Source organism: Salmo salar, chromosome 20 (assembly GCF_965601325.2).
Source record: "Salmo salar chromosome 20, fSalSal1, whole genome shotgun sequence".
NCBI classification, from domain to species: Eukaryota; Metazoa; Chordata; class Actinopteri; order Salmoniformes; family Salmonidae; genus Salmo; species Salmo salar.
This window is the reverse complement of record NC_138310.1, coordinates 35637501-35663189: the sequence shown is the minus strand read 5'-3', so window position 1 is coordinate 35663189 and position 25689 is coordinate 35637501. Positions and strand designations below refer to the sequence as shown.

Here is a 25689-nt window from a genome sequence, read left to right as displayed (position 1 = left end):
TTTGTCAGCAATTTGTCAGCTTTTTTTGCCTTGTTTTAAGCGCCAGGCAGCAAGCGGACTGTATCGCACAGGAGCTGTATTGTACATTACATTTTGCAGGGCATGCACCACCTAATTTACAGTTTTTGTTATCAATGCAGAATAGCACCTGGTCTTTATAATGATAAGAGCACATATTCGTTTTTTTTGTATCATCTTACCAGCAGCAGTGGTTATTTAGCAGAATTTGAGAGCCAATCTGGCTACTCTCTCTCCTCACTGAATGTCTGTGTCCCAAATGGTACCATATTCCCTATATAGTGCACTACTTTTGACCAGAGTAGGGTGCCATTTGAGAGAATCATGTGTCTGTGGGACATTATTTTTTAACTCTGCTCTTTCATCCCCTCTCTCACTAATTGGTTACCATTATCTCTGGAGTTGTGAGTTTATACATCAATGCTACCGTACTGCTTACTTATTATTGTTAATTCTGTTCACCCAACATTAAGCTAAGACACACTTCTTCCACTTTCTCCAGGGTTTCCACATTGTGCGCCTCTAATGCCTGCCACACCCTGCCTTAACGTTGCTGGACCCCAGGAAGAGTAGCTTCTGCCTTGGCAGCAGCTAATGGGGATAAAAGTTCCTTGCTTCTGTGTTTTGGGAAGAAAGGGTGGTGGTGGAAGATGTCAAAAAAAATGTATGGCAATAAGGTGACAAACATTATGTGCACTGTAGCTCTAGTAGTGGAATGGGACTGGTCAGTTTACTGTGTGGATCAAAGCAGGTCTGCGGTGTCGACAGTTATGTGTTTACCAGGACTCATTCAAAGCTGTCACCACAACAGTATGCATGTATACCGAAACCAAGGGTTATAGGATTTACTCATTGAGATAAAAAATAGTTGGTAGCAATGAAAGCCAGTACTTCAGATCTTGAGGTCTTATATTATGATTCAACTCTGCCCTTCTGTATGATGAAGATAGCGTTGTTTACCAACAAAGATCAAACTGCATGGACAAATCATCTCGTTCACCATTATTGCAATATTCATGCCCATATGTAGTGAGTTGTTTTGATATTTCTCTGCATGTAGCTCCTACATGCGTATAGATAGACTTTCATCTCGGTGTCTTTAGTACCATTCATCTCTCCCTCTCTCTGTCTCTCTCAGAATGTGTGTGTGTGTGTGTGTGCTGCTTACTTGCCTTCGGCCAATGTGTTTTGTTCACTGGATTCCCAGATTCAGCATTCCTGGCTTGTGAATATGTATGGAGATCAAGATAAAGAATAGGGGTGACCAGAGGGCTCCCTCTTCCTATAGACATGTTCTACAGGCATAATTATCATGGCCCACTTCTCTCCTCCAGTGTCCCTAACTGCTCCTGTGATCCTGCACTCTTACAAAAATGGGTGTTATCTAGAACCTAAAAGGGTTATTCATCTGTCCCCATAGGAGAACCCTTTGAATAACCTTTTTGGTTCCAAGTATAACTATTTAGAATTCCAGGTAGAACTATTTTGGATTCCATGTAGAACCCTTTCCTTTCTCCTAGGACAGCCGAATAACCTTTTTGGAAACCCTTTTTTTTTTTAGAGTGTAGTTGTCCTTTAAGACCTCTGCCTGCCACTGAGGGTGAGTGAGTAACTGAGGGAGAACTACAAACATAACACCCTCGCTAGCACAGGGAATCGAATAATTATCTCTGGCCCCCTCCCGTGCTACTGAAGGGGTTCGGAACGTTTCAGCCGACTCTTTGCCCTGAACGAGTACCTGAAGAAACTTTGCAACGACAGGAATGTCCCTTTTTGTGACAACTTTGATTTGCTGTGGGAGCGACCAGCACTTTTTAAAAGAGACGGGATTCACCCATGATTATTTCCAGCAACATCACCAACTGTTTTAGAGACTGCTCCAGTTCTCCATGTGAGAATAAGCAACAGAGGACTTGGAAAGCAAATCAACTCCTGTAGAAATTACACTATGGTTATTGTGAATAACCTACTTGATGTTCCTTCAACTCCGCCTTCTAGTGAGTTTCTACAAAAAGTCCTTTCATACCATTCTGTTAGATTGGAAACTGTCAGAAAATGTGGTTGTAATGTTAATCATTTGGTTGTTATTCCATTGGTTATCTAGAGGGGGATGCCCCAGGGGCCGAATGGTCCACACTCATTGAATATGACCCTTTTAAACGTTAGAGCAATCACTAGTGAAACCTTTCTCGTGAATGACCTCATTACTGAGCGCAAAGTTGATTGCATGTTTCTCACTGAAACATGGCTGTCATCAGACTGTAGTGCTTCTCTTATTAAAGCCTCACCGTCAGACTACAGCTTTTCATACTCTATCAGAAAAGGGAAAAAAGGTGGGGGGGACAGTCTCTATTTTTACTAATGCTCTCAGCTGTAAGAATATTTTGTTTGGTAACTTTGGGTCATTTGAGCATTATGCTGTAATGTTTAGCCACCAGTGCTGGCTGTAACACTGTATAGGCCATCAATACACTGCCCCATTTCTATTGTCCACAATTACTATGATAAAGTCATTCTGTTGGGAGATTTTAATATTCATGTTGACAAAGAGACTGACTCCAAGGCCATTGAATTTATGAATCTTTTGAGCTCTATGGACTTTATCCAACATGTTACTGGGCCCACCCATAACCGCAGCCATACTCTGGAGCTGGTTATTACCAAGTGTCTTCCTATTGACATATCCTCTATTTTTGATGCTGTTTTACCTGATCACCGCTGTGTATTTTGTACTACCTTGTTGCCTATAGCACAGGGTTAAGAAATGCTATCTTATGAACGATACTCCACCACCTATTCAGCCTTCCTCTTGTGATGATTTGGTTGATCACTTTAAATGCAAATTAAAGGCAACCGTTGATGCCATAGCTCCAGTAAAGTTGAAAAAGGCCACATCCAAATGGAGAGCCCCTTGGACGAGTGAGGAAACTAATCAATTAAAATAAATAGCGGAAGTGTAGAAAGTCAGAGTTGCAGGTCCATTATGATATTTTGAGAGAGCAACTTGGCATATATAACAAGGCAATTAGAAAAGCCAGACGGGCTCATTTTTCTAACTTGATTAATCAGAATAATTCGATAGTGCCCTTCTCTACCATTGTTGCCCTCATAAATCCTACCCCCTCAAACCTATGTGAACTTTCCTCCACATCTAAATGTGATGAGTTTGCTGCATATGTCAGAGATAAGATAACCAACATTAGGCTGGGTATCAGTCAAGCAAGTTTGATGAATTGTGTCCTAGCCTACCACGCAAAGGCACTATGGATTTATTTTCCTTGGTTGACACAGACATCCTCAGGAAAGTGATATCACAACTTAAGCCTTCTACCTGCCTTCTCAAACATATCCCCACCACCTTCGTTCAGAACAGTTTTTAATTGCATATATGAAGAAGTGCAAGCTATTGTTAATCACTCCCTGTTCACAGGCACTTTCCACACTGCACTAAAAACTGCTATGATGAAACCCCTTCTGTATTCTTCAGCTCTAAGCAATTTTCGGCTAATCTCCAACCTTCCATTCTTAATCCTTTGACACATACCAACACATGGGTATGATCACTCTACGGTGGTCCCTGCAATGTACGCTTAAACCAGTGTGATTAGAACGCTTTGAGCTGGCCACTGTTTTTTCACAAACATTTTGCATAAACACGGTCCTTACCACATTATGTCCTGAATGTGATCAGTTTATTTTTAGATGCAATGTTAAGACATTCACAGAAGTAGCGACAGCATAAAACAATAATCCAAACCGGAAAATATAGGTGACATTAGTCCTAGCGCTATCTGAGGAACGATTGACTTAACACAAGTGGTCATATTTAGCTAACTCTTGGCTGGTAGAAACCATGTATTAACAAATAGCAATTACTATTTACAATTCATCACATCACAGGTGAGCTCACAATTGATCAAGATAATTGAGTAAAACACTTCCTAAAAATCAAAAGTAATCAGGTGATGGGTAGTTGTTTTTTCTTTCTTCGCATCAACCAAAAATGAGAAGATAAGACCAGATGAGTTTTGTCTGAGGTGAACCATCCCTTCACCTCATTTTGATATAACATCTTTGGTCTGACAGATGTTTACGTGACACCCAGAATGCATTGTATAATGTCAACAAACATGGCTCCACACACAGCTGGCAAATACCTTAGCATTAGCTCATCATAATCAGTACAACCTTCAAAAAAGTATTTTCAAGGGTTTTCTTTATTTATACTATTTTCTACATTGTAGAATAATAGTGGAGACATCAAAACTATGAAATAACACATGTGGAATCATGTAGTAACCAAAAAGTGTTAAACAAATCAAAATATATTTTACATTCTTCAAAGTAATCACCGTTTCCCTTGATGACAGCTTTGCACACTCTTGGCATTCTCTCAACCAGCTTCTCCTGGAATGCTTTTCAAACAGTATTGAAGGAGTTCCCACATATTCTGAGTACTTGTTGGCTGCTTTTCCTTCACTCTGCTGTCAAACTCATCCAAAACCATCTGAATTGGGTTGAAGTAGGGTGATTGTGGAGGCCAGGTCATCTGATGCAGCACTCCTTCACTCTCCTTCTTGGTCCAATAGCCCTTACACAGCCTGGAGGTCTGTTGGGTCATTGTCCTGTTGAAAACAAATGATTGTCCCACGAAGCGCAAACCAGATGGGATGGCGTATCGCTGCAGAATGCTGTGGTAGCCATGCTGGTTAAGTGTGCCTTGAATTCTAAATAAATCACAGACAGTGTCACCAGCAAAGCACCATTACACCTCCTCCTCCATGCTTCACGGTGGGAACCATACATGCAGAGATCATCCGTTCACCTACTCTGCCTCTCACAAAGACATGGCGGTTGGAACCAAAAATCACAAATTTTGACTCATCAGACCAAAGGACAGCTTTCCACTGGTCTAATGTCCATTGCTCATGTTTCTTGGCCCATGCAAGTCTCTTCTTCTTATTGGTGTCCTTTAGTAGTGGTTTCTTTTCAGCATTTCGAACATGAAGGCCTTATTCACTCAGTCTCCTCTGAACAGTTGATGTGTTTGTTACTTGATCTCTGAAGCATTTATTTTGGCTACAATTTCTGAGGCTGGTAACTCTAATGAACTTATCTTCTGCAGCAGAGGTAACTCTGGGTCTTCCTTTCCTGTGGCAGTCCTCATGAGAGCCAGTTTCTTCATAGCGCTTGATTGTTTTTCCGACTGCACTTGAAGATACTTTTAAAGTTCTTGAAATGTTCCGCATTGACTGACCTTCATGTCTTAAAGTAATAATGGACTGTTGTTTCTCTTTGCTTATTTTATATTTTCTTGCCATAATATGGACTTGGTCTTTTACCAAAAAGGGCTATCTTCTGTATACCACCCCTACCTTTTCACAACACAACTGATTGGTTCAAACACTTAAGAAGGAAAGAAATTCCACAAATGAACTTTTAACAAGGCACACCTGTAAATTGAAATGCATTCCAGATGACTACCTCATGAAGCTGGTTGAGAGAATGCCAAGAGTGTGCAAAGCTGTCATCAAGGCAAAGCCTGGCTACTTCGAAGAATCACAAATATAAAATACAGTTGAAGTCTGAAGTTTACATACACCTTAGCCAAATACATTTAAACTCAGTTTTACATAATTCCTGACATTTAATCCTGGAAAAAATTCCATGTCTTAGGTCCGTTAGGATCGCCACTTTATTGTAAGAATGTGAAATGTCAGAATAACTGCAGAGAGAATGATTTTTCATCACATTCCTAGTGGGTCAGAAGTTTACATGCACTCAATTAGTATTTGGTAGCATTGCCTTTAAATTGTTGAACTTGGGTGAAACGTTTTGGGTAGCTTTCCACAAGCTTAACACAATAGGTTGGGTGAATTTTGGTCCATTCCTCCTGACAGAGCTGGTGTAACTGAGTCAGGTTTGTAGGCCTCCTCGCTCGCACACGCTTTTTCAGTTCTGCCCACAAATCTTCTATAGGATTGAGGTAAGGGCTTTGTGATGGCCACTCCAATACCTTGACTTTGTTGTCCTTAAGCCATTTTGCCACAACTTTGGAAGTGTGCTTGGGGTCATTGTCCATTTGGAATACCCATTTGCAACCAAGCTTTAACTTCCTGACTGATGTCTTGAGATGTTGCTTCAATATATCCACATATTTTTCCTACCTCATGATGCCATCTATTTTGTGAAGTGCACCAGTCCCTCCTGCAGCAAAGCACACCCACAACATGATGCTTCCACCCCCGTGCTTCACGGTTGGGATGGTGTTCTTTGCCTTGCAAGCGTCACCCTTTTTCTCCAAACATAACAATGGCCATTATGGCCAAACAGTTCTATTTTTGTTTCATCAGACCAGAGGACATTTCTCCATAAAGTACGATCTTTGCCCCCATGTTAAATTGCAAACCATAGTCTGTCTTTTTTTATGGCGGTTTTGGAGCAGTGGCTTCTTCCTTGCTGGGCAGCCTTTCAGGTTATGTCGTTATAGGACTCGTTTTACTGTGGATATAGATACTTTTGTACCCGTTTCCTCCAGCATCTTCACAAGGTCCTTTGCTGTTGTTCTGGGATTGATTTGCACTTTTTGCACCAAATTACATTAATCTGTAGGAGACAGAATGGGTCCCCTTCCTGAGCGGTATGACGTCTGCGTGGTCCCATGGTGTTTATACTTGCTTACTATTGTATGTACAGATGAACGTGGTACCTTCAGGCATTTGGAAATTGCTCCCAAGGATGAACCAGACTTGTGGAGTTCTACAATTTTTTTCCTGAGGTCTTGGCTGATTTCTTTTGATTTTCCCATGATATCAAGCAAAGAGGCACTATGTTTGAAGGTAGGCCTTGATATACATCCACAGGTACACATCCAATTGACTCAAATTATGTAAATTAGCCTATCAGAAGCTTCTAAAGCCATGACATCTTTTCTGGAATTTTCCAAGCTGTTTAAAGGCACAGTCAACGTAGTGTATGTAAACTTCTGACCCACTGGAATTGTGATACATTGAATCATAAGTGAAGTACTCTGTCTGTAAAACAATTGTTGGACAAATTACTTGTGTCATGCACGTGGTAGATGTCCTAACCAACTTGCCAAAACTATAGTTTGTTAACAAGAAGTTTGAACAAGACATTTGTGGAGTGGTTGAAAAACGATTTTTAATGACTCCAACCTAAGTATTTGTAAACTTTTGACTTCAACTGTATATTTTGATTTGTTAAACCCTTTTTTGGTTACTACATTCAATATGTGTTGTTTCATAGTTTTGATGTCTTAACTATTATTCTACAATGTAGAAAATAGTAAAAGTAAAGAAAAACCCTTGAATGAGTAGGTGTATCCAAACCTTTGGCTGGTAATGTCTGTCTGTCTGTCTGTCTGTCTGTCGAAAAGAATCTCGATTTTGTGAGCTGGTTTAATTGCTCCTCATGTATCACGGTTGGGATGTTGTTCTTTGGCTTGCAAGCCATGTATCACCCAGTGATGTCTTCTCATTGTTTCACTAGATTAGGCTGTCGCACTCAGTTGCTGAGAGTTGAGATATTGTACAGCGTTTGTCTGTATGTGAGTAATGTTCTCGCTTATTATTTGCTGTGTATTTAATATTGGCTTGGGAAGTTAATGGGATGGAAACATTCATTCATTTTGTTGACAAAAAGCAATACATGAAAATGAGAATCAGGATAATTTTATCAGTAATTGATAATTGAGGAGGTTGAATAGGTAGGGTATTTTAATAGAGTTAATTTCAATGTAATCTGTGAGATGAAAGGATTGTTGTTCTCACGCCCACCTTTTGAGGCCTTTCAAGATATTTACATGGAAAGTCACGTAATTCTCTGGAGATTTTTCTTCCTCTTTGATGTATGCTAATGATGGACAAACAGCAGATAACTGCATTGCTTTTAATACTGTTGTCATTAAGGACAGTGGCCCATGTTTGGTTTACAGTTACATCATTTTCAAATGGAATATTCAGGTGTCGGAGTACTGGCAGGAGTCCTTGGCTCATTGCTCAACTACTACCAAGGTAGTGTTTAGGGCGAAAGGTAGCCCAGCGGTTAAAACATTGAGCCAGTAACCGAAAGGTCACTGGTTCGAATACTTGAGCCGACAAGGTGAAAAGAAATCTTTCGATGTGCCCATGAGCAAGGCACTTAACCCTAATATGCTCCAGGGGTGGCGTACTGCTATAGCTGACCCTGTAAAATAACACATTTCACTGCACCTACCCTGTGTATCTACATTATATCTACTGAAAGTTATTCACAATTAAGGACCTGTATGTCAATAGATTAATCATGCCATACAACCATGACCATCACCTCCAACCTGCTAGCTACACACCTCTTCCAAACCTGCGGCCAGGCAAATGTTCTGGAGGTCTATCAAAACAATATATTTTTTTTACCTCAGTTGACCTCATGTCAAAACATAAACTGCTAACTCTCTCATTATGATTCTTCAAGATGTTTCGCTAGAGAGTATGTTGATGAGGGCCTCCGAGATACTGTATTACTGTATGTCTTTTCATTTGTTAGTTCTGAGACTGCAGCCTTTACACAACATTTAATTGGAGTTTGTATTCTGTATTAATGAAGCTTTGGGAGCATTCATTATTCTAAATATTGTCTGCAAGATCAATTGTGACTCGGAGCCTTTTAATTGGCACTGCTGAGCTGAGACAGCGGTATTCTGGTCCCCAATTGCACCCTATTCCCTTTATAGTGCACAACTTTTGACCAGACGTTAATAGGGTGCAATTTGGGACGCTGTTGCGCTATATATTGTACATACTTTTTTTCCTTAATGAAGATTAAACAATTACAGTTAGTCTCAAATTATTCTGACAAGGAAGAGACGGGATAGTGAGACGAATCAAACTGGAATATTTAGCATGAGTTGCAAGTCCCTTTTTCAGCCCTGATATAATTCTTTTATGATTTCGTGATTGACTCAACCCCTAAGATGAGGACTTTTGCAGTTTTAATTTAAATATATAATGAACCAAAACCCCCACTTTGCTCAGCCCTGCCAGACATGATCTCCAAAGGATAAGAGAGGCTTGGATTTACAATGTTCTGAATTTCAGCTTTGGTGCATGTCAGGCAAAAAGAGGGCTAAGAAAAAGCTTTGTTCCTTGGGTGTGTTAATTTCCACTGTTACAAATGGCATGAAATTGGGTGTGATCCATCAATGGGTGAGATATAATGGACCCAAAAAGGCATTTTAAAAGGAAATTTGGGTACATTAACATACTTTCTGACTTTTAATCGTGTAATTTGTCGGGCTTCGTTTGAAGGGAAAATATGTCCTTTCATAGAGGGTAGGAAAGAATGAAGCAGCCATCCAAATTTGTACTATAATTAATTTCTTTGCTGGTAAAACTTAAGGGTCTGTGCTATCCGGGATCCTTGGAACGTCCCTATCCTAAACCCTAACCTTAACCATAACCATTACATAACCCAAACCTTAACCTTTGACTTAATCATTTTAAATGTCAACTTCAATGGGGGTAGGGATGTTCCAGGGAACCCGGATAGCACAGACCAAAACTGAAGAAAGCCCCCGAAGACGATCACTTCCAAACAACTGGAATACTGCAACTGCTAATGGGCAGAACAAAGGCTTTATTCCATGGGGATTAGAAATGAGGTCTAATGTGAGGGGCTATCAGAGAGGGCAAACCGAACATTGGAGGCGTCCCAGGCCTTAGTAGGTAGTTTTTAAAGCACTATTTCCTTTTAGATCCATATCTTAGAGGTTTGATCGAACACCAGTTTGTCCCTCAAATCCCGTGCTTTCAACCTATTAGTTATTTATATTTTCCAGGGCCTGGCTTTTCATAACATGGTCACTGGTTTTGGAAATAGATTTTTGTTGTTGTTGTATCCGATACTGTTGATCATTCACATGCGCACACTCGAGCTCACACACGTTAGGTTCTTCTATCCTCGTGGGGACCTATAATTAATATCAATATCCATAAAAAATCCTATTTTCCCTATCCTTAACCCGTAACCCAAACCTAACTCCTAAACCTAACCACTAACCCCTTTTCCTTACCCTAATTGTAACCCTAAACCTAACCCCTAAACTTAAAATAGCCATTGTCCTCATGGGGATGTGGGAAATGTCCCAACGAGGGAGAATTTTCCTTGTTTTACTATCCTTGCACGCGCACACACAGTGAGACACTTAATGTTACCGTTATCTCACTTCATTATCAATTTTAAATGGAGTCTGCTACATTTTTCTGACTAAAGTGGTACTAATAGCCATTAGCCTGTCAGTGAGGTTGTCCCTTGTGATTATGTTCCCGGTCCTCATGTCTCTCATTGGCAATGGTCTCTCCATACTCTCCATGTCCACAATATCAGTCAGGACTTTAACGTAGCTTCTTGTGAACTGCTGCACATACGAGTTGAAGGATTTAAAAGGTAATCACTCACCCTCCCACCCAACAACTACGTGTTTTGCCTCAAGCACCTAGCACTGAACTCAGAAACGAGCTGAGTGCTGTTATATCCATGATATTCTTAACATGGATAATTATCCTCTGTTCCGATCAGACATACTCAACATACAGTATACTGCACACTGAACTTTACATGTGTACTGTAACATTGTTACAAAATAGCCCCCCCAAAATATAAGTTTGGATGGCATGTTCCATTTCCATGATCCGTGCTCCATTTGTTCCAGCGGCGTAGTTTGATGCCCTTATCTTGATGTCATTGAGCAGCTTCAGAGCTCATCTCTAAGCTCATCCTGTAAACACATCCTCCCCATGCCACTTCCTTTAAGCCGATGACATGACAGACAATTAGAGTTTGCTCATTTCTAATGTGGGATGTTTTGTAGGAAGATAGAAGTCGTGGCCCTCTATGTTTGTGAGTTCATGGCAGGTACTGTCCACTGCAATTTTTTTCAGTGTTTTTTGGTAGGAGTTGAAGAATTGCTATTCTTGTCTGTCTGGCTTAGTTTCATGACAGCATTCTGTCAAGTGTCTAGGGGAGCGCTCCCTCTCCCATCGTCAACTGATCTACACGCGTTGTCGGCACAATGCTCTCCATCCGGCCAAGTGGTTCTTGCTCTCATATGCAAGACCACTCAGCAGCCGCCATGCTGTCAGTCTGGGTGTGTTTGAACTGTAAAAGGCTGATTATGTCAGGAGGACTACAAATGAACAGATAGGATAGGTATCAAGGCAAAACATTTGATGAATTGGAAAGATGGGTGTTTACTGAAAACAACTTTATTTCAATATAGTGTTCCAAAAACAAATTGGTTTCCGATTCAACATGCTCTCCAGTGAAGTTCTGTGATTACTGTTATTAATGTACTGTATATCCAAGTAAGAAGGCATCTTAGAAAGTGTGATTGAATTTGACTGTTAGTGAATATGATGAACACGAACTGACACGGACAGAAAGTGGATGGAACTGTAGAGGGAGAGGTTGACAAAAAGGGACATTCAGATAACTAATAGAGGATGACTGCAGGTTGTGCTGGTGGGTGTAGCAACTTTTCAGCTCCTCCAAATCGAGCTCATCATGGGGGCTCACATACAGCCACATCAATTAGTCCACCACTGTGTCCCATTTGACTGTACAGAGCCTGACGGCGTGCTTCTCTGCTCTGCTCTTGGTTATGTCCCAAATGGCACCTTATTCCCTATATAGTGCACTACGTTTGATCAGAGCAATCTGGGCCCCGCACAAAAGTAGTGTACAACATAGGGAGTAGGGTGCCATTTGGGACACTGCACTGCTCTGCACTCATCCATTCAGGAAACAGCTGGTGTCTGATGAATCCTTAACCAACAGCTATGTGCAGAAAACACAAGAAAGAAGCAGCACTTCACCACAGAGTCTCTCGTAGCTGATTTGATTCTAGATGAAGAGATTATTCATGACTGAATGGGGAGGATGGAATAGAATATTGTAGAAAAGACATGATGGTAGGAATGTTGTAGGAGGTCGTTAACATCACAAAAAAGTTGCCTCAGTAGGAACACAGTACGTTTTGGGGTGTTGGACTATGAATAAACTAATTTGCAGCGTCAATTATCTATGATATGTCCTGAAACACCCTGTTAACTGTAATCATCAGGGTATTGATGAAACGACATGCTAAATACGGTATAGGATGTTAGTCGTTATAAACCAGACACAGTTGCGTTATACAATGGTACATAGCTTTTGCTTTTCTTGATGCCAACGATTGCCAAATAGGCTAGTTTTTCAAAGTGTGTCTATAAGGTTTTCAAATATTTTGCACTCCCTGCAAATGCACTTGTGATTATGTCCTCACCAACACATAGTTAGCTTGGTGTTTTTGAAGTAAGCAACTTATAATAATGAGATAATTTGTCCCAGAATTTGGTCAATGCTTGGCATTTTTCTCGGGGACAGAGGAGAGCTCTATGTAATAATACTGTATTTATTCACACACGTACACATACACACACACACACACACACACTCCGACAGGAAGGGGATTCAGCGACATGACAGCCACTCAGCCACAGCCCCATCCTCTCTGGAGTGTCTCTCTCTGCAGTGTCTCTCTCTGGAGTGTCTCTCTCTGGAATTTACCTGACCCACTCTGTGTCAATGCTGGTTTGTCTGATTCTGACTTCTTTACATAATGAGGACTCCTCAAGGGCTGCTAGCCTGCTCCATTACCCAGCAGGCCCACTTGTCCGAGCAAAATCAGAACAAACTTAAGGGTTGGCTCATTTAAATCGCTCCAATTAGTTCCCAGGAGGTAGGTCGGCCGGTCTGCCATGACATGACGTTACATAACAGTAACAGCCATATTAGCAAGCAGTTAGCAACATCTGCAGTCATCATAGTGAGCTAACAGGTCACATTATGGCTGTGAGTGAGCAAGCAGTATTGACTTGTAGCATCCAACATGACAAAAAAATATATAGTAATGCCACAGTCATGCAAACAAAAATGAATGTTGTTGGATCTAGATTCATAGAAAATTGTAAGTTAATGAAAATGCTAAGTAATTGCATAGTTTACTGGGACTCTAATCACTTCAGACACAAGGATCATCAACACAATCACAACCTTTTACCATCATGATGATATTTGTATTATTTTGTTTCATGCAGTCTCGCCCCCTGGTCTCTGTATCTGCCTCCCAACTGCCACCCTATTCCCTATTTAGTGCACTACTTTTGCCCAGAGTAGTGCACCATATGTGCCATTTGGGACGCAGACTGCCTCTAGTGGGCAGACAAGGACCAGACCAGAGGGTGAATGGGCTGGGGAATCTGCCCAGGGTCCATTGGGCAGAGAGTAGATTATATCCAGAGGTATCCCCCCTCCCCCAGGGCACAGAGAGCATATAGCCTCTATGATCAACTCACTGATGTAGTGGTAATGCAATATGGATTTTTTTTCTGGCCTGATTATGTCAACTCTGTAAAAACAAAGGCACCTGGGACTTCCTTCCTGCTACCAGCAGTTTATTTATATCGGCAGCAGCGGCTGGTCACGTAGACTCCCCATGGAGATATCATCACCAATGCCATCAGAAGTGGAGATTCTCTATGAGCAGGTTTCACTCTTCTCACAATGGCTTTTCACTCATCCTCCACAACTGTACGTTCTTCTGAGTTTCCCCAGGCTCCTATCCCCATTTATAGTTTGCGCTCCAAGTGGCAACATTTTCCCTACATAGTGCACTACTTTTGAACAGATCCTTGTGGGCAGTTGGTGTCTTTCAGTGCATTTAGGTCTTCTCTTGCCATTGGGTTGGTTGTATGTAGGCTGTGTTCCAATGCTCTAGTTAGTAAAAGTAGAACAGCCCCTTAGCTCATATCAGACGGTGCAGATGGATGCAGCATAGGAGAGTGTCACAAATGATATCAAAGGAAGAGACCGTATCAGAGGAAAATGCTCTCAGAGCATACTGAGAGATTGGCAGAGAGAGAGCCTCTGAATGATCATTTCATTCCCTTCCTGTTATGTGTTTGAGCCTCAATAACCTTCCTCTTGCCACTGATGCCTGATAGTTCATTTTTCAGGCTCAGGGTGCATTAGCCCAGCCATAAACAAGAAAAACAAATAGATTTCTCAGGACCATTCTCCTCCATCTGAGCTGAAAATGCGTTTGTCTGCCATCTCTGTGGTTGTGTCCTAAATTACTATGTATTCCCTATATAGGGCATTACTTTTGACCATAGCCCTGGACCCTGGTCAAAAGTAGTGCACTATATAGGGAATAGGGTGCCATTTGGTATGCATCCTGCGTCTCTGTAAAGACAATATGGGAGTCGTCTGTCTGACTGTCACGCTGCATGGGCGCTCTTCCTTGTTATATCAGAGTGGAAAGAGAAACTACCTCTCTCTTCAAGATGAAATTAAGGTTTTTTCAAGTCATTCTTGCATTGAAACACTTCAACCCCTTTGATCCCTTCCTTAATTTTTGGGAGCTTGGAAACCTGTAGTCGAGTGGAATTATTTGAAGATAAACTGAATGGGGAATCGATTGCCCTCCATCACTCTATCCTCACCTCACCCCTCTTTTCCTTCATCCATCCCTCCGTCCCCACCCTAGCCCAGAAGCTGCTCTGTCTGCTGCCAAAGTGGAGGGATCAATGGGTCTGTGATGTGATAAGGGCCTTTTGCTCCTTTAATGGAAGCTGCAGTAATTATTAATGGAATCCAGTGTCAGACAGGGGCTGGGTCCAGAATGGCACCATATATTCTCTCTTGATATATATATATATATATATATATATATATATATATATATATATATATATATATATATATATATATATATATATATATATATATATATATATATATATATATATACACTGAGTGTTCAAAACATTAGGATCACCTGCTCTTTCCATGGCATCGACTGACCAGGTGAATCCTGGTAAAAGCTATGATCCCTTATTGATGTAATTTGTTAAATCCACTTCAATCAGTGTAGATAAAGGGCAGACAGGATAAAGAAGCATTTTTAAGGCTTGAGACATGGATTGTGTGTGTTCCATTCATAGGGTGAATGGGCAAGACAAAATATTTAAGTACCTTTTTGAACCAGGTAGTAGGTGCCAGGTGCCCCGGTTTGTGTCAAGAACTGCAACGCTGCTGGGTTTTTCATGCTCAACAGTTTCCCGTGTGTATCAAGACTGGTCCACCACCCAAAGGACATCCAGCCAACTTGACACAACTGTGGGACGCATTAGAGTAACATTGGCCAGAATCACTTTGGAACGCTGTCAATACCTTGTAGAGTCCATGCCCCGACGAATTGAGACTGTTCTTAGGGCAAAAGGAATGGCAACTCAATATTGTGAATGTGATCCTAATGTTTTGTACACTCAGTGTATATTCTCTCTATATACAGTACACTGAACACAAATATAAACGCAACATGCAACAATTTCAAAGATTTTACTAAGTTACAGTTCATTTAAGGAAATCAGTCAATTCAAATGAATGTATTAGGTCCTAACCTATGGATTTCACATGACTGGTCATAGATACCTTTAAAAAAAGGTAAGGGTATGGATCAGAAAACCAGTCAGTATCTGATGTGACCACCATTTGCATCATGCAGCACGACACATCTCCTTCGCATAGAGTTGATCAGGCAGTTGAATGTTGTCCTATTCCTCAATGGCTGTGCGAAGTTGCTGGATATTTGCAGGAACTGGAACCCGCTGTTGTACACGTTGATCGAGAGCATTCCAAACATGCTCAATGGGTGATATGTCTGAGGATGCAGGTGGAATAACTGGGACATTTTCAGCATCCAGGAATTGTGTACAGATCCTTGCGACATGGAGCGGTGCATTATTATGCTGAAACAAGCGGTGATAGCATCGCATTAATGGCAAGACAATGGACTTCAGGATCTCGTCACGGTATCTCTGTGCATTCAAATTGCCATTAATAAAATGCAATCGTGTTCATTGTCTGTCGCTTATGCCTGCCCATACCATAACCCCACCACCACCATGGGGCACTTTGTTTACAACCTTGACATCAGCAAACTGCTCGCCCACACGATGCCATACACGCTGTCTGCCATCTGCCCGGTACAGTTGAAACCGGGTTCATCCGTGAAGAGCACACTTCTCCAGTGTGCCAGTGACCATCAAAGGTGAGCATTAGCCCACTGAAGTCGACTATGATGCCGAACTGCAGTCAGGTCAAGGCCCTAGTGAGGACAACGAGCACGCAAATGAGCTTCCCTGAGACGTTTCTGACAGCTTGTGCAGAAAATCTTTGATTGTGCAAAGCCACAGTTTCATCAGCTGTCCGGGTGGCTGTTCTCAGACCATCCCGCAGGTGAAGAAGCCGGATGGGGAGGTCCTGGGCTGGCGTGGTTACACGTGGTCTGCGGTTGTGAGGCTGGTAATGCTAAATTCTCTAAAAAGATGTTGAAAGCAGCTTATAGTAGATTAATGAACATTAAATTATCTGGCAACAGCTGTGGTGGACATTCCTACAGTCAGCATCGCAATTGCACGCACCCTCAAAACTTGAGACATCTGTGGCATTGTGTTATGTGACAAAACTGCATATTTTTATTGTCCTCAGCACAAGGTACACCTGTGTAATGATTATGCTGTTTAATCAGCTTCTTGATATGCCACACCTATCAGGTGGCTGGATTATCTTGGCAAAGGAGAAATGCTCACTAAAATTGTTTGTACCCAACATTTCTGGGATCTTTCAGCTCATGAAACATGGTTACCAACACTTTTGCATGTTGTGTTTATATTTTTGTTCAGTATATACAGTGCTTTCGGAAAGTATTCAGACCCCTTGACTTTTTCTACATTTTGTTACATTACAGCCTTATTCTAAAATTGATTAAATTGTTTTTTCCCCTTATCAATCTACATACAATACCCCATAATGGCAAAGCAAAAACTGATTTTTTGAAGTTAGCAAATGTGTATATATATATAAAAAAATATATCAGATTTACTTAAGTTTTCAGACCCTTTAGTCAGTACTTTGTTGAAGCAGCTTTGGCAACGATTACAGCATCGAGTCTTCTTGGGTATGACGCTACAAGCTTGGCACACCTGTATTTGGGGAGTTTCTCCCACTTTTTTCTGCAGATCCTCTCAGCTCTGTCAGGCTGGATGGGGAGCATTGCTGCACAGCTATTTTCAGGTCTCTCCAGAGATGTTCGATCGGGTTCAAGTCTGGGCTCTGGCTGTGTCCGAAGCCACATTGTCTTGGCTGTGTACTTAGGGTTGTTGTCATGTTGGAAGGTGAACCTTCGCCCCAGTCTGAGGTCCTGAGCGCTCTAGAGCAGGTTTTCATCAAGGATCTCACTGTACTTTGGTCCGTTCATTCTTGCATCGATCCTGACTAGTCTTCCAGTCTCTGCCGCTGAAAAACATCCCCACAGCATGATCCTGCCACCATGCTTCACTGTAGGGATGGTGCCAGGTTTCCTCCAGACGTGACCCTTGGCGTTCAGGCCATAGGGTTCAATCTTGGTTTCATCAGACCAGAGAATCTTGTTTCTCATGGTCTGAGAGTCTTTAGGTGCCTTTTGGCAAACTCCAAGCGGGCTGTCATGTGCCTTTTACTGAGGAGGAGCTTCCGTCTGATTCATGGAGTGCTGCAGAGATGGTTATCTTCTGGAAGGTTGTTCCATCTCCACAGAGGAACTCTAGAGCTCTGTCAGAGTGACCATCAGGTTCTTGGTCACCTCCCTGACCAAGGCCCTTCTACACCGATTGCTCAGTTTGGCCGGGCGGCCAGCTCTAGGAAGAGTCTTGGTGGTTCCGAACTTCTTCCATTTTAAGAATGATGGAGGCCACTGTGTTCTTGTGGACCTTTAACGCAGCAGAAATGTTTTGGTAATTCCTTCGACCTCATGGCTTGCTGTTTGCTCTGACATACACTGTCAACTGGGGGACTGTTATAAAGACAGGTGTTCGCCTTTCCCAATCATTTCCAATTAATTGAATTTACCACAGGTGGACTCCAATCAAGTTGTATAAACATCTCAAGGATGGTCAATGGAAACAGGATGCACCTGAGCTCAATTTTGAGTCTGAATATTTATGTAAATATGCTTTCTGTTTTTTATTTGTAATACATTTGCAATAATTTGTTTTCACTTGGTAATTATAGGGTATTGTGTGTAGATTGCTGAGTAAAAACGTTTTATTTAATAGATTTTAGAATAAGGCTGTAACATAACAAATTGTGGAAAAAGTCAAAGGGTCTGAATACTTTACGAAGGCACTGTATAAATTCTCTATATAGTGTACTACTTTTGAGGGCCCATAGGACTCTATGTAGGGTATAGTGTGCCATTCGGTCAGTCACCAGGTTTTTCTTTCCATAATACAATCTCTTAGTAAGTCTGAATCATTCAACCACACAGTTCTCAGATGCACAGTATGGCACTGCTTTTGGAAGACGTTCAATACATGCAATATAAACATTTAATATGTCTTTAATCTAGACATGCAATTCATGTGAAAGCTTTTTGGGGGGGGGGGGTTCAGATCAAGAAAAACACGAATGATGGTCTTTTCATGATGTTTCTAACCTTCATTGTGTTTTATCTCCCCTTTTTTCCTTTCTAGAGTCGGAAACATGCCAATAAAGTACGGCTGTATTACATGCTACATCCCGTGGATGGAGGCTGCCCAGCTAAGAAACTCAGAACAGACAATGTGAGTACGACACTGCCTCTACACAAAGGTGCTATATACAACCTAAAAGGGTTCTTCAGCTGTCCCCATAAGTGAACCGTTTGAAGAACACTTTTTGGCTCCAGGTAGAACCTTTTTGGTTCAAAGAGTTTTACCTGGAACGCAAAAGAACCCTTTTGGAACCCTTTTTTCTAAGAGTGTAGTAGTGTCCATTATACATCTCACTATCATATGTGATTTCACACTTTTACAATAGTAAGAATTGGATAACAGAGTGGAAGTTTTTGAAAAATGCATGGCCCCATAGATAGGAACTCATATCATCTCTGCCTTTGATGCACTCACTGACAGTCAGAGGAGTGTTAAACCTTTCTGTCTTAATGGACATTCCTGTTATTGATTCCTCCTACCCCTGTGTCTTGACCTTCTTGCCTCTTGTCAGAGTGATGAATAGATATGTAGTAACACATTTCTGCTTGGCTGAACCAACCGACGTGGAAGTGACAATGAACTGAAAGCCACATGTTGTCAGAGCAGAGCAGTTTTCTGTTAAAATGCTGTGAAATAGTCATATGTTTGAAAAATTGAAGTTTTTGTATTTTAGAGGAGTTTGTATTTCGCGCCACGCCCATCATTGGATATTGGAGCAGGTGTTCCGCTCGCGGAACGTCTAGATGTAAGAGGTTAAGTGAAAAGGCTGTATCCCAAATGGCACCCTACCCACTGGGTGCAAACCGGTTGTACAACATTGTTTCCACGTCATTTCAATGAAATTATGTTGAACCAACGTGGAATAGACATTGAATTGATGTCATAGTGGGCTTTGGTCAGAAGTAGTGCACTATTAAGTGAATAGGGTGCAACATGTCTCCTATGTAAATGGTATTTTGACACCTGTAATTATGTTCTGCCATCAGACACCGGTTGATACATTTGAGTCATTTATCCAGAGTGACTTACGTGCATACATTTCATACTTTTTTTCTTCTTCTCCATACTGGTCCCCCGTGGGAATCGAACTCACAACCCTGGCTTTGCAAGCACCATTCTCTACCAACTGAGCCACACGGGATACATGTAGGTTGTGATGCTTGTGCTTAAAGTCTTCCTTCTTGTCCTTCTTGGTGGTGCACAATTGGGTTTGTGCTTGCTAGCGTCTATGCGGCTATCTATGCTGACTCAAAGCTTTCACTGAGCCAAGACAAAGAAACAGAGACAAACAGACAAGCTATTTGCAGGTGTGCTTTCTGTTCTGCATAAGGATAAAACCTGCAGCATTTGTGTCTCATCAGCTTTCTGCACAGTGGCTACAGTATCATACTTCTGTGAAATAAGGGTTTATGTAATATTATCATATCAATGTGCGTACGCTGGGCTTTTGATGTTGAGATCCATTGGTGTTGTGGGGAGATGGTGGTGGTGAGAACAGGGCCATTGCACTAGTGTCAGATTGGGAGTGTGTAGATCAGTCAGGAGAAGAGCCTCAGACTCAGGTCTCAACTGTGATTAGTCTGTCTGCCAGCTATCAGTCAAGGAGATCTTCTCCTCTGGACCTGATAAGGACTCCTCTAGGGAAAGAGCTCTATCCCTCTCTCTCCTCCTCCTCTCTTTTCTATTTTTGTGTTTGTCTTTCACTCTCTTTCTCTCTCTCCTCCCCTTTCTCCTCCTCTCTGTCTCACACTCTCTGTACCGCCCTCTCTTTCTCTCTGTCTTTTTCTCTGCCTTCCTTCATTCTGTCTGTCTGTCTGTCTGTCTGTCTGTCTGTCTGTCTGTCTGTCTGTCTGTCTGTCTGTCTGTCTGTCTGTCTGTCTGTCTGTCTGTCTGTCTGTCTGTCTGTCTGTCTGCAATTCAATTTAAGGGCTTTATTGGCATAGGAAACATATGTTTACATTGCCAAAGTAAGTGAAATATATACTGCTCAAAACAATAAAGGGAACACTTAAACAACACATCCTAGATCTGAATTAAATAAATAATCTTATGAAATACTTTTTTCTTTACATAGTTGAATGTGCTGACAACAAAATCACACAAAAATACTCAATTTAAATCCAATTTATCAACCCATGGAGGTCTGGATTTGGAGTCACACTCAAAATTAAAGTGGAAAACCACACTATAGGCTGATCCAACTTTGATGTAATGTCCTTAAAACAAGTCAAAATGAGGCTCAGTAGTGTGTGTGGCCTCCACGTGCCTGTATGACCTCCCTACAACGCCTGGGCATGCTCCTGATGAGGTGGCGGATGGTCTCCTGAGGGATCTCCTCCCAGACCTGGACTAAAGCATCCGCCAACTCCTGGACAGTCTGTGGTGCAATGTGGCGTTGGTGGATGGAGCGAGACATGATGTCCCAGATGTGCTCAATTGGATTCAGGTCTGGGGAACGAGCGGGCCAGTCCATAGCATCAATGCGTACCTCTTGCAGGAACTGCTGACACACTCCAGCCACATGAGGTCTAGCATTGTCTTGCATTAGGAGGAACCCAGGGCCAACCGCACCAGCATATGGTCTCACAAGGGGTCTGAGGATCTCATCTCGGTACCTAATGGCAGTCAGGCTACCTCTGGCGAGCACATGGAGGGCTGTGCGGCCCCCCAAAGAAATGCCACCCCACACCATGACTGACCCACCGCCAAACCGGTCATGCTGGAGGATGTTGCAGGCAGCAGAACGTTCTCCACGGCGTCTCCAGACTCTGTCACGTCTGTCACGTGCTCAGTGTGAACCTGCTTTCATGTGTGAAGAGCACAGGGCGCCAGTGACGAATATGCAAATCTTGGTGTTCTCTGGCAAATGCCAAACGTCCTGCACGGTGTTGGGCTGTAAGCACAACCCCCACCTGTGGACGTCGGGCCCTCATACCACCCTCATGGAGTCTGTTTCTGACCGTTTAAGCAGACACATGCACATTTGTGGCCTGCTGGAGGTCATTTTGCAGGGCTCTGGCAGTGCTTCTCCTGCTCCTCCTTGCACAAAGGCGGAGGTAGCGGTCCTGCTGCTGGGTTGTTGCCCTCCTACGGCCTCCTCCACGTCTCCTGATGTACTGGCCTGTCTCCTGGTAGCGCCTCCATGCTCTGGACACTACACTGACAGACACAGCAAACCTTCTTGCCACAGCTCGCAATGATGTGCCATCCTGGATGAGCTGCACTACCTGAGCCACTTGTGTGGGTTGTAGACTCCGTCTCATGCTACCACTAGAGTGAAAGCACCGCCAGCATTCAAAAGTGACCAAAACATCAGCCAGGAAGCATAGGAACTGAGAAGTGGTCCCCACCTGCAGACCACTCCTTTATTGGGGGTGTCTTGCTAATTGCCTATAATTTCCACCTGTTGTCTATTCCATTTGCACAACAGCATATGAAATGTATTGTCAATCAGTGTTGCTTCCTAAGTGGACAGTTTGATTTCACAGAAGTGTGATTGACTTGAAGTTACATTGTGTTGTTTAAGTGTTCCCTTTATTTTTTTGAGCAGTGTATAATAAATAAAAGTGAAATAATGAACAGTAAACATCACACTCAAAAGTTCCAAAATAATACATTACAAATGTTATATTATGTCTATATACAGTGTTGTAACGATGTGCAAATACTACAAAAGGGAAAATAAATATCGGTTGTATTTATAATGGTGGTTGTTCTTCACTTATTGCCATTTTCTTGTGGCACCAGGTCACAAATCTTGTTGCTGTGATGGCACATTGGTATTTCACCCAACAGATACGGGAGTTTATCAAAATTGGATTTGTTTTCTAATTCTTTGTGTAATCTGAGGGAAATATGTCGTCATACATTTGGCAGGAGGTTAATAAGTGCAACTCAGTTTCCACCTAATTTTGTGGGCAGTGTGCGCATAGCCCATCTTCTCTTGAGAGACAGAACTGCCTTTCTCAATAGCAAGGCTATGCTCACGGAGTCTGTAGATAGTCAAAGCTTTCCTTACTTTTGGGTCAGATATTCTGCCACTGTGTACCCTCTGTTTTAGAATTCGAGTTTGATCAGTTTTTTTTGTTAATTATTTCCAATGTGTCAAGAACTATTTTTTTTGTTCTCTCAGGATTTGTTTGGGTCTAATGGTGTTGCTGTCCTGGGGCCTGTTTGTGAACAGAGCCCCAGGACCAGCTTGCTTAGGGGAGTCTTCTCCAGGTTCAGCTCTCTGTAGGACCAGGACCTAATTTGGGAAACCGTGTGGTAGAGGGTCTATTTTTTTTATTTAACCTTTATTTAACTAGGCAAGTCAGTTAAGAACACATTCTTATTTACAATGATGGCCTAGGAACAGTGGGTTAACTGCCTTGTTCAGGGGCAGATGAGATTTTTACCTTGTCTGCTCAGGGATTTGATCTAGCAACCTTTTGGTTACTGGCCCATTGCTCTAACCACTAGGCTACTTGTCTCCCCAGATGGCAAAAAATATATTAGATATCCCACTTTGACTTTGAGACCAGTAGATTTAGCTACAGTTCTATACTATAAGATACCAAATACTGTATTGTCCATTTACATGGGAATTCATCTATTTGAGATGCCTTGTTGATCCAGCTTCAATGCTTTAGGTAAAAACATGTCCTATGTTCAGTGGTTTTGAGCAATAACTTTGCTGTTGGATTTCTCAAATAGCGAGTTGTCTTTGATGACCACGAGTTTACATAAATATCAAAACACCCAAGAGATATATATATATATAGATATATAAAATACACCATGCAGACCAGTAAAATGTATTACCCACTGTAGCGTGCATGCAATCCTCGATAGGGGGATTAGTAGTTATTCATTTCCCTACATGAACAAAATAAACAGCCTCCAAAAATGGCATCCAGGGGAATAGGTTGCTGGAGGTAGCTGGGGCAAATATTTGTTTTCTACGGCTCTATTTTACCTTTTCAGCTGCTTTCAAGATCAAAGCTCCCATGCTGTTGTGTATTGTGGATCGACGGCCTCTGTTATCAGTGTATTCTCTGTGTTAGCAGTGAATGCTGTGCTCTCATGCTCTGAGTCTGTGCTGCTGCATCACTGAGCAACACACCAGACTGGAAAACTGCACTGGTCCACCTTTCATAGCTAAGGTTGATGTTCTGTGTCGTCCAGTGTAGTTAAGGCTGGGATTTTGGCTGGGTTTGTATTGTCTAAAATGTATGATATATTTTTAACCGTATAATTGCTTGAATCATAGATTTAATGAAATCAGAACCGTGAAGGAGAGGTACAGCACCAGTCAAAAGTTTGGACACACCTACTCATTCTTTATTTTTACTATTTTCTTCATTGTAGAATAATACTGAAGATATCAAAACTTTAAAATAGCAACCAGCAGCATACCACCCTGCATCCCACTGCTGGTTTGCTTCTGAAGCTAAGCAGGGTTGGTCCTGGTCGGTCCCTGGATGGGAGACCAGATGCTGCTGGAAGTGGTGTTGAAGGGCAAGTAGGATGCACCCTTTCCTCTGGTTTTCCTTCACTCTGCTGTCCAACTCATCCCAAACCATCTCAATTGAGTTGAGGTTAGGTGATTGCGGAAGTACTCCATCATTCTCCTTCTTGGTCAAATAGCCCTTACACAGCCTGGAGGTGTGTTAGGTCATTGTCCTGTTGAAAAATAAATGATAGTCCCACAAAGCGCAAACCAAATGGGATGTCCTATCTCTGCACAATGCTGTGGTAGCCATGCTGGTTAAGTGTGCCTTGAATTCTAAATAAATCACAGACAGTGTCACCAGTAAAGCCCCCCCACACCATCACACCTCCTCCTCCATGCTTCACGGTGGGAACTACACATGTGGAGATAATCCGTTCACCTACTCTGTGTCTCACAAAGACACAGCAGTTGGAACCAAAAATCACAAATTTGAACTCATCAGACCAACAGATAGATTTCCACCGGTCTAATGTCCATTGCTCGTGTTTCTTGGCCCAAGCAAGTCTCTTATTATTATTGGTGTCCTTTAGTAGTGGTTTCTTTGCAGCAATTCGACCATGAAGGCCTGATTCACGCAGTCTCTTCTGAACAGTTGATGTTAAGATCTGAGGTGCAGTTCATTCTAATAAACTTATCCTCTGCAGCAGAGGTAACTCTGGGTCTTCCTTTCCTGTGGTGATCCTCAGGAGGGTCAGTTTAATCATAGCTCTTGATGGTTTTTGCGACTGCACTTGAAGAAACGTTCAAAGTTCTTGAAATGTTCCGCATTGACTGACCTTCATGTCTTAAAGTAATGATGGACTGTCATTTCTCTTTGCTTATTTGAGCTTTTCTTGCCATAATATGGACTTGGTCTTTTACCAAATAGGGCTATCTTCTGTATACCATCCTACCTTTTCACAGCACAACTGATTGGCTCAAACACATTAAGAAGGAAAGAAATTCCACAAATGAACTTTCTACAAGGCACACCTGTTAATTGAAATGCATTCCAGGTGACTACCTCATGAAGCTGGTTGAGAGAATGCTCAGAGTGTGCAAGCTGTCGTCAAGGCGAAGGGTGGTTACTTTGAAGAATATTTTGATTTGTTTAACACTTTTTTGGGTTACTACATGATTCCATGTGTGTTATTTCATAGTTGTGATGTGCTAACTATTATTCTACTATGTAGAACATTGTAAGAAAGAAAAACCTTTGAATGAGTAGGTGTGTCCAAACTTTTGATTGATACTGTATGTTTACGTTGATGGAAAGTGTTTTATCAGTGAGAAATGTCTGGCTTGTTCAAAAGTAGTGCACTATATAGGGAATAGGGTGCAAATTTGGGATGCACACTGAGTATTTACATCCACTACATTTTCTCTAAGCAACCAGATATGGAGGGGCATTGGCCTATGACTTAAACTACAGATAATGAGTCTCGGAGATGCAGCATATTCCAGTTTCTCTCAGCCTTGAACATCCCACAATGAGCAAGTTTTTTTATATCTCATAACGTCACAAGCCTCTGATATCAGCATAATCCAGTGAAAAATAGCTGAGTTAGATAATTGAATGCTCTT

At 41.9% G+C, this 25689-nt stretch overlaps 1 protein-coding gene across 1 annotated transcript in view; it reads left to right on the top strand.

The window, feature by feature from the left end:
- LOC106580521 (zinc finger matrin-type protein 4) overlaps positions 1-25689 on the top strand; it is a 196659-nt gene that overhangs the window by 55185 nt on the left and 115785 nt on the right. The window contains exon 3 of the mRNA XM_045703277.2: positions 18633-18722. Within this exon, the coding sequence (XP_045559233.1) occupies positions 18633-18722 (90 nt within the window). The remainder of the gene's footprint in view (positions 1-18632; positions 18723-25689) is intronic.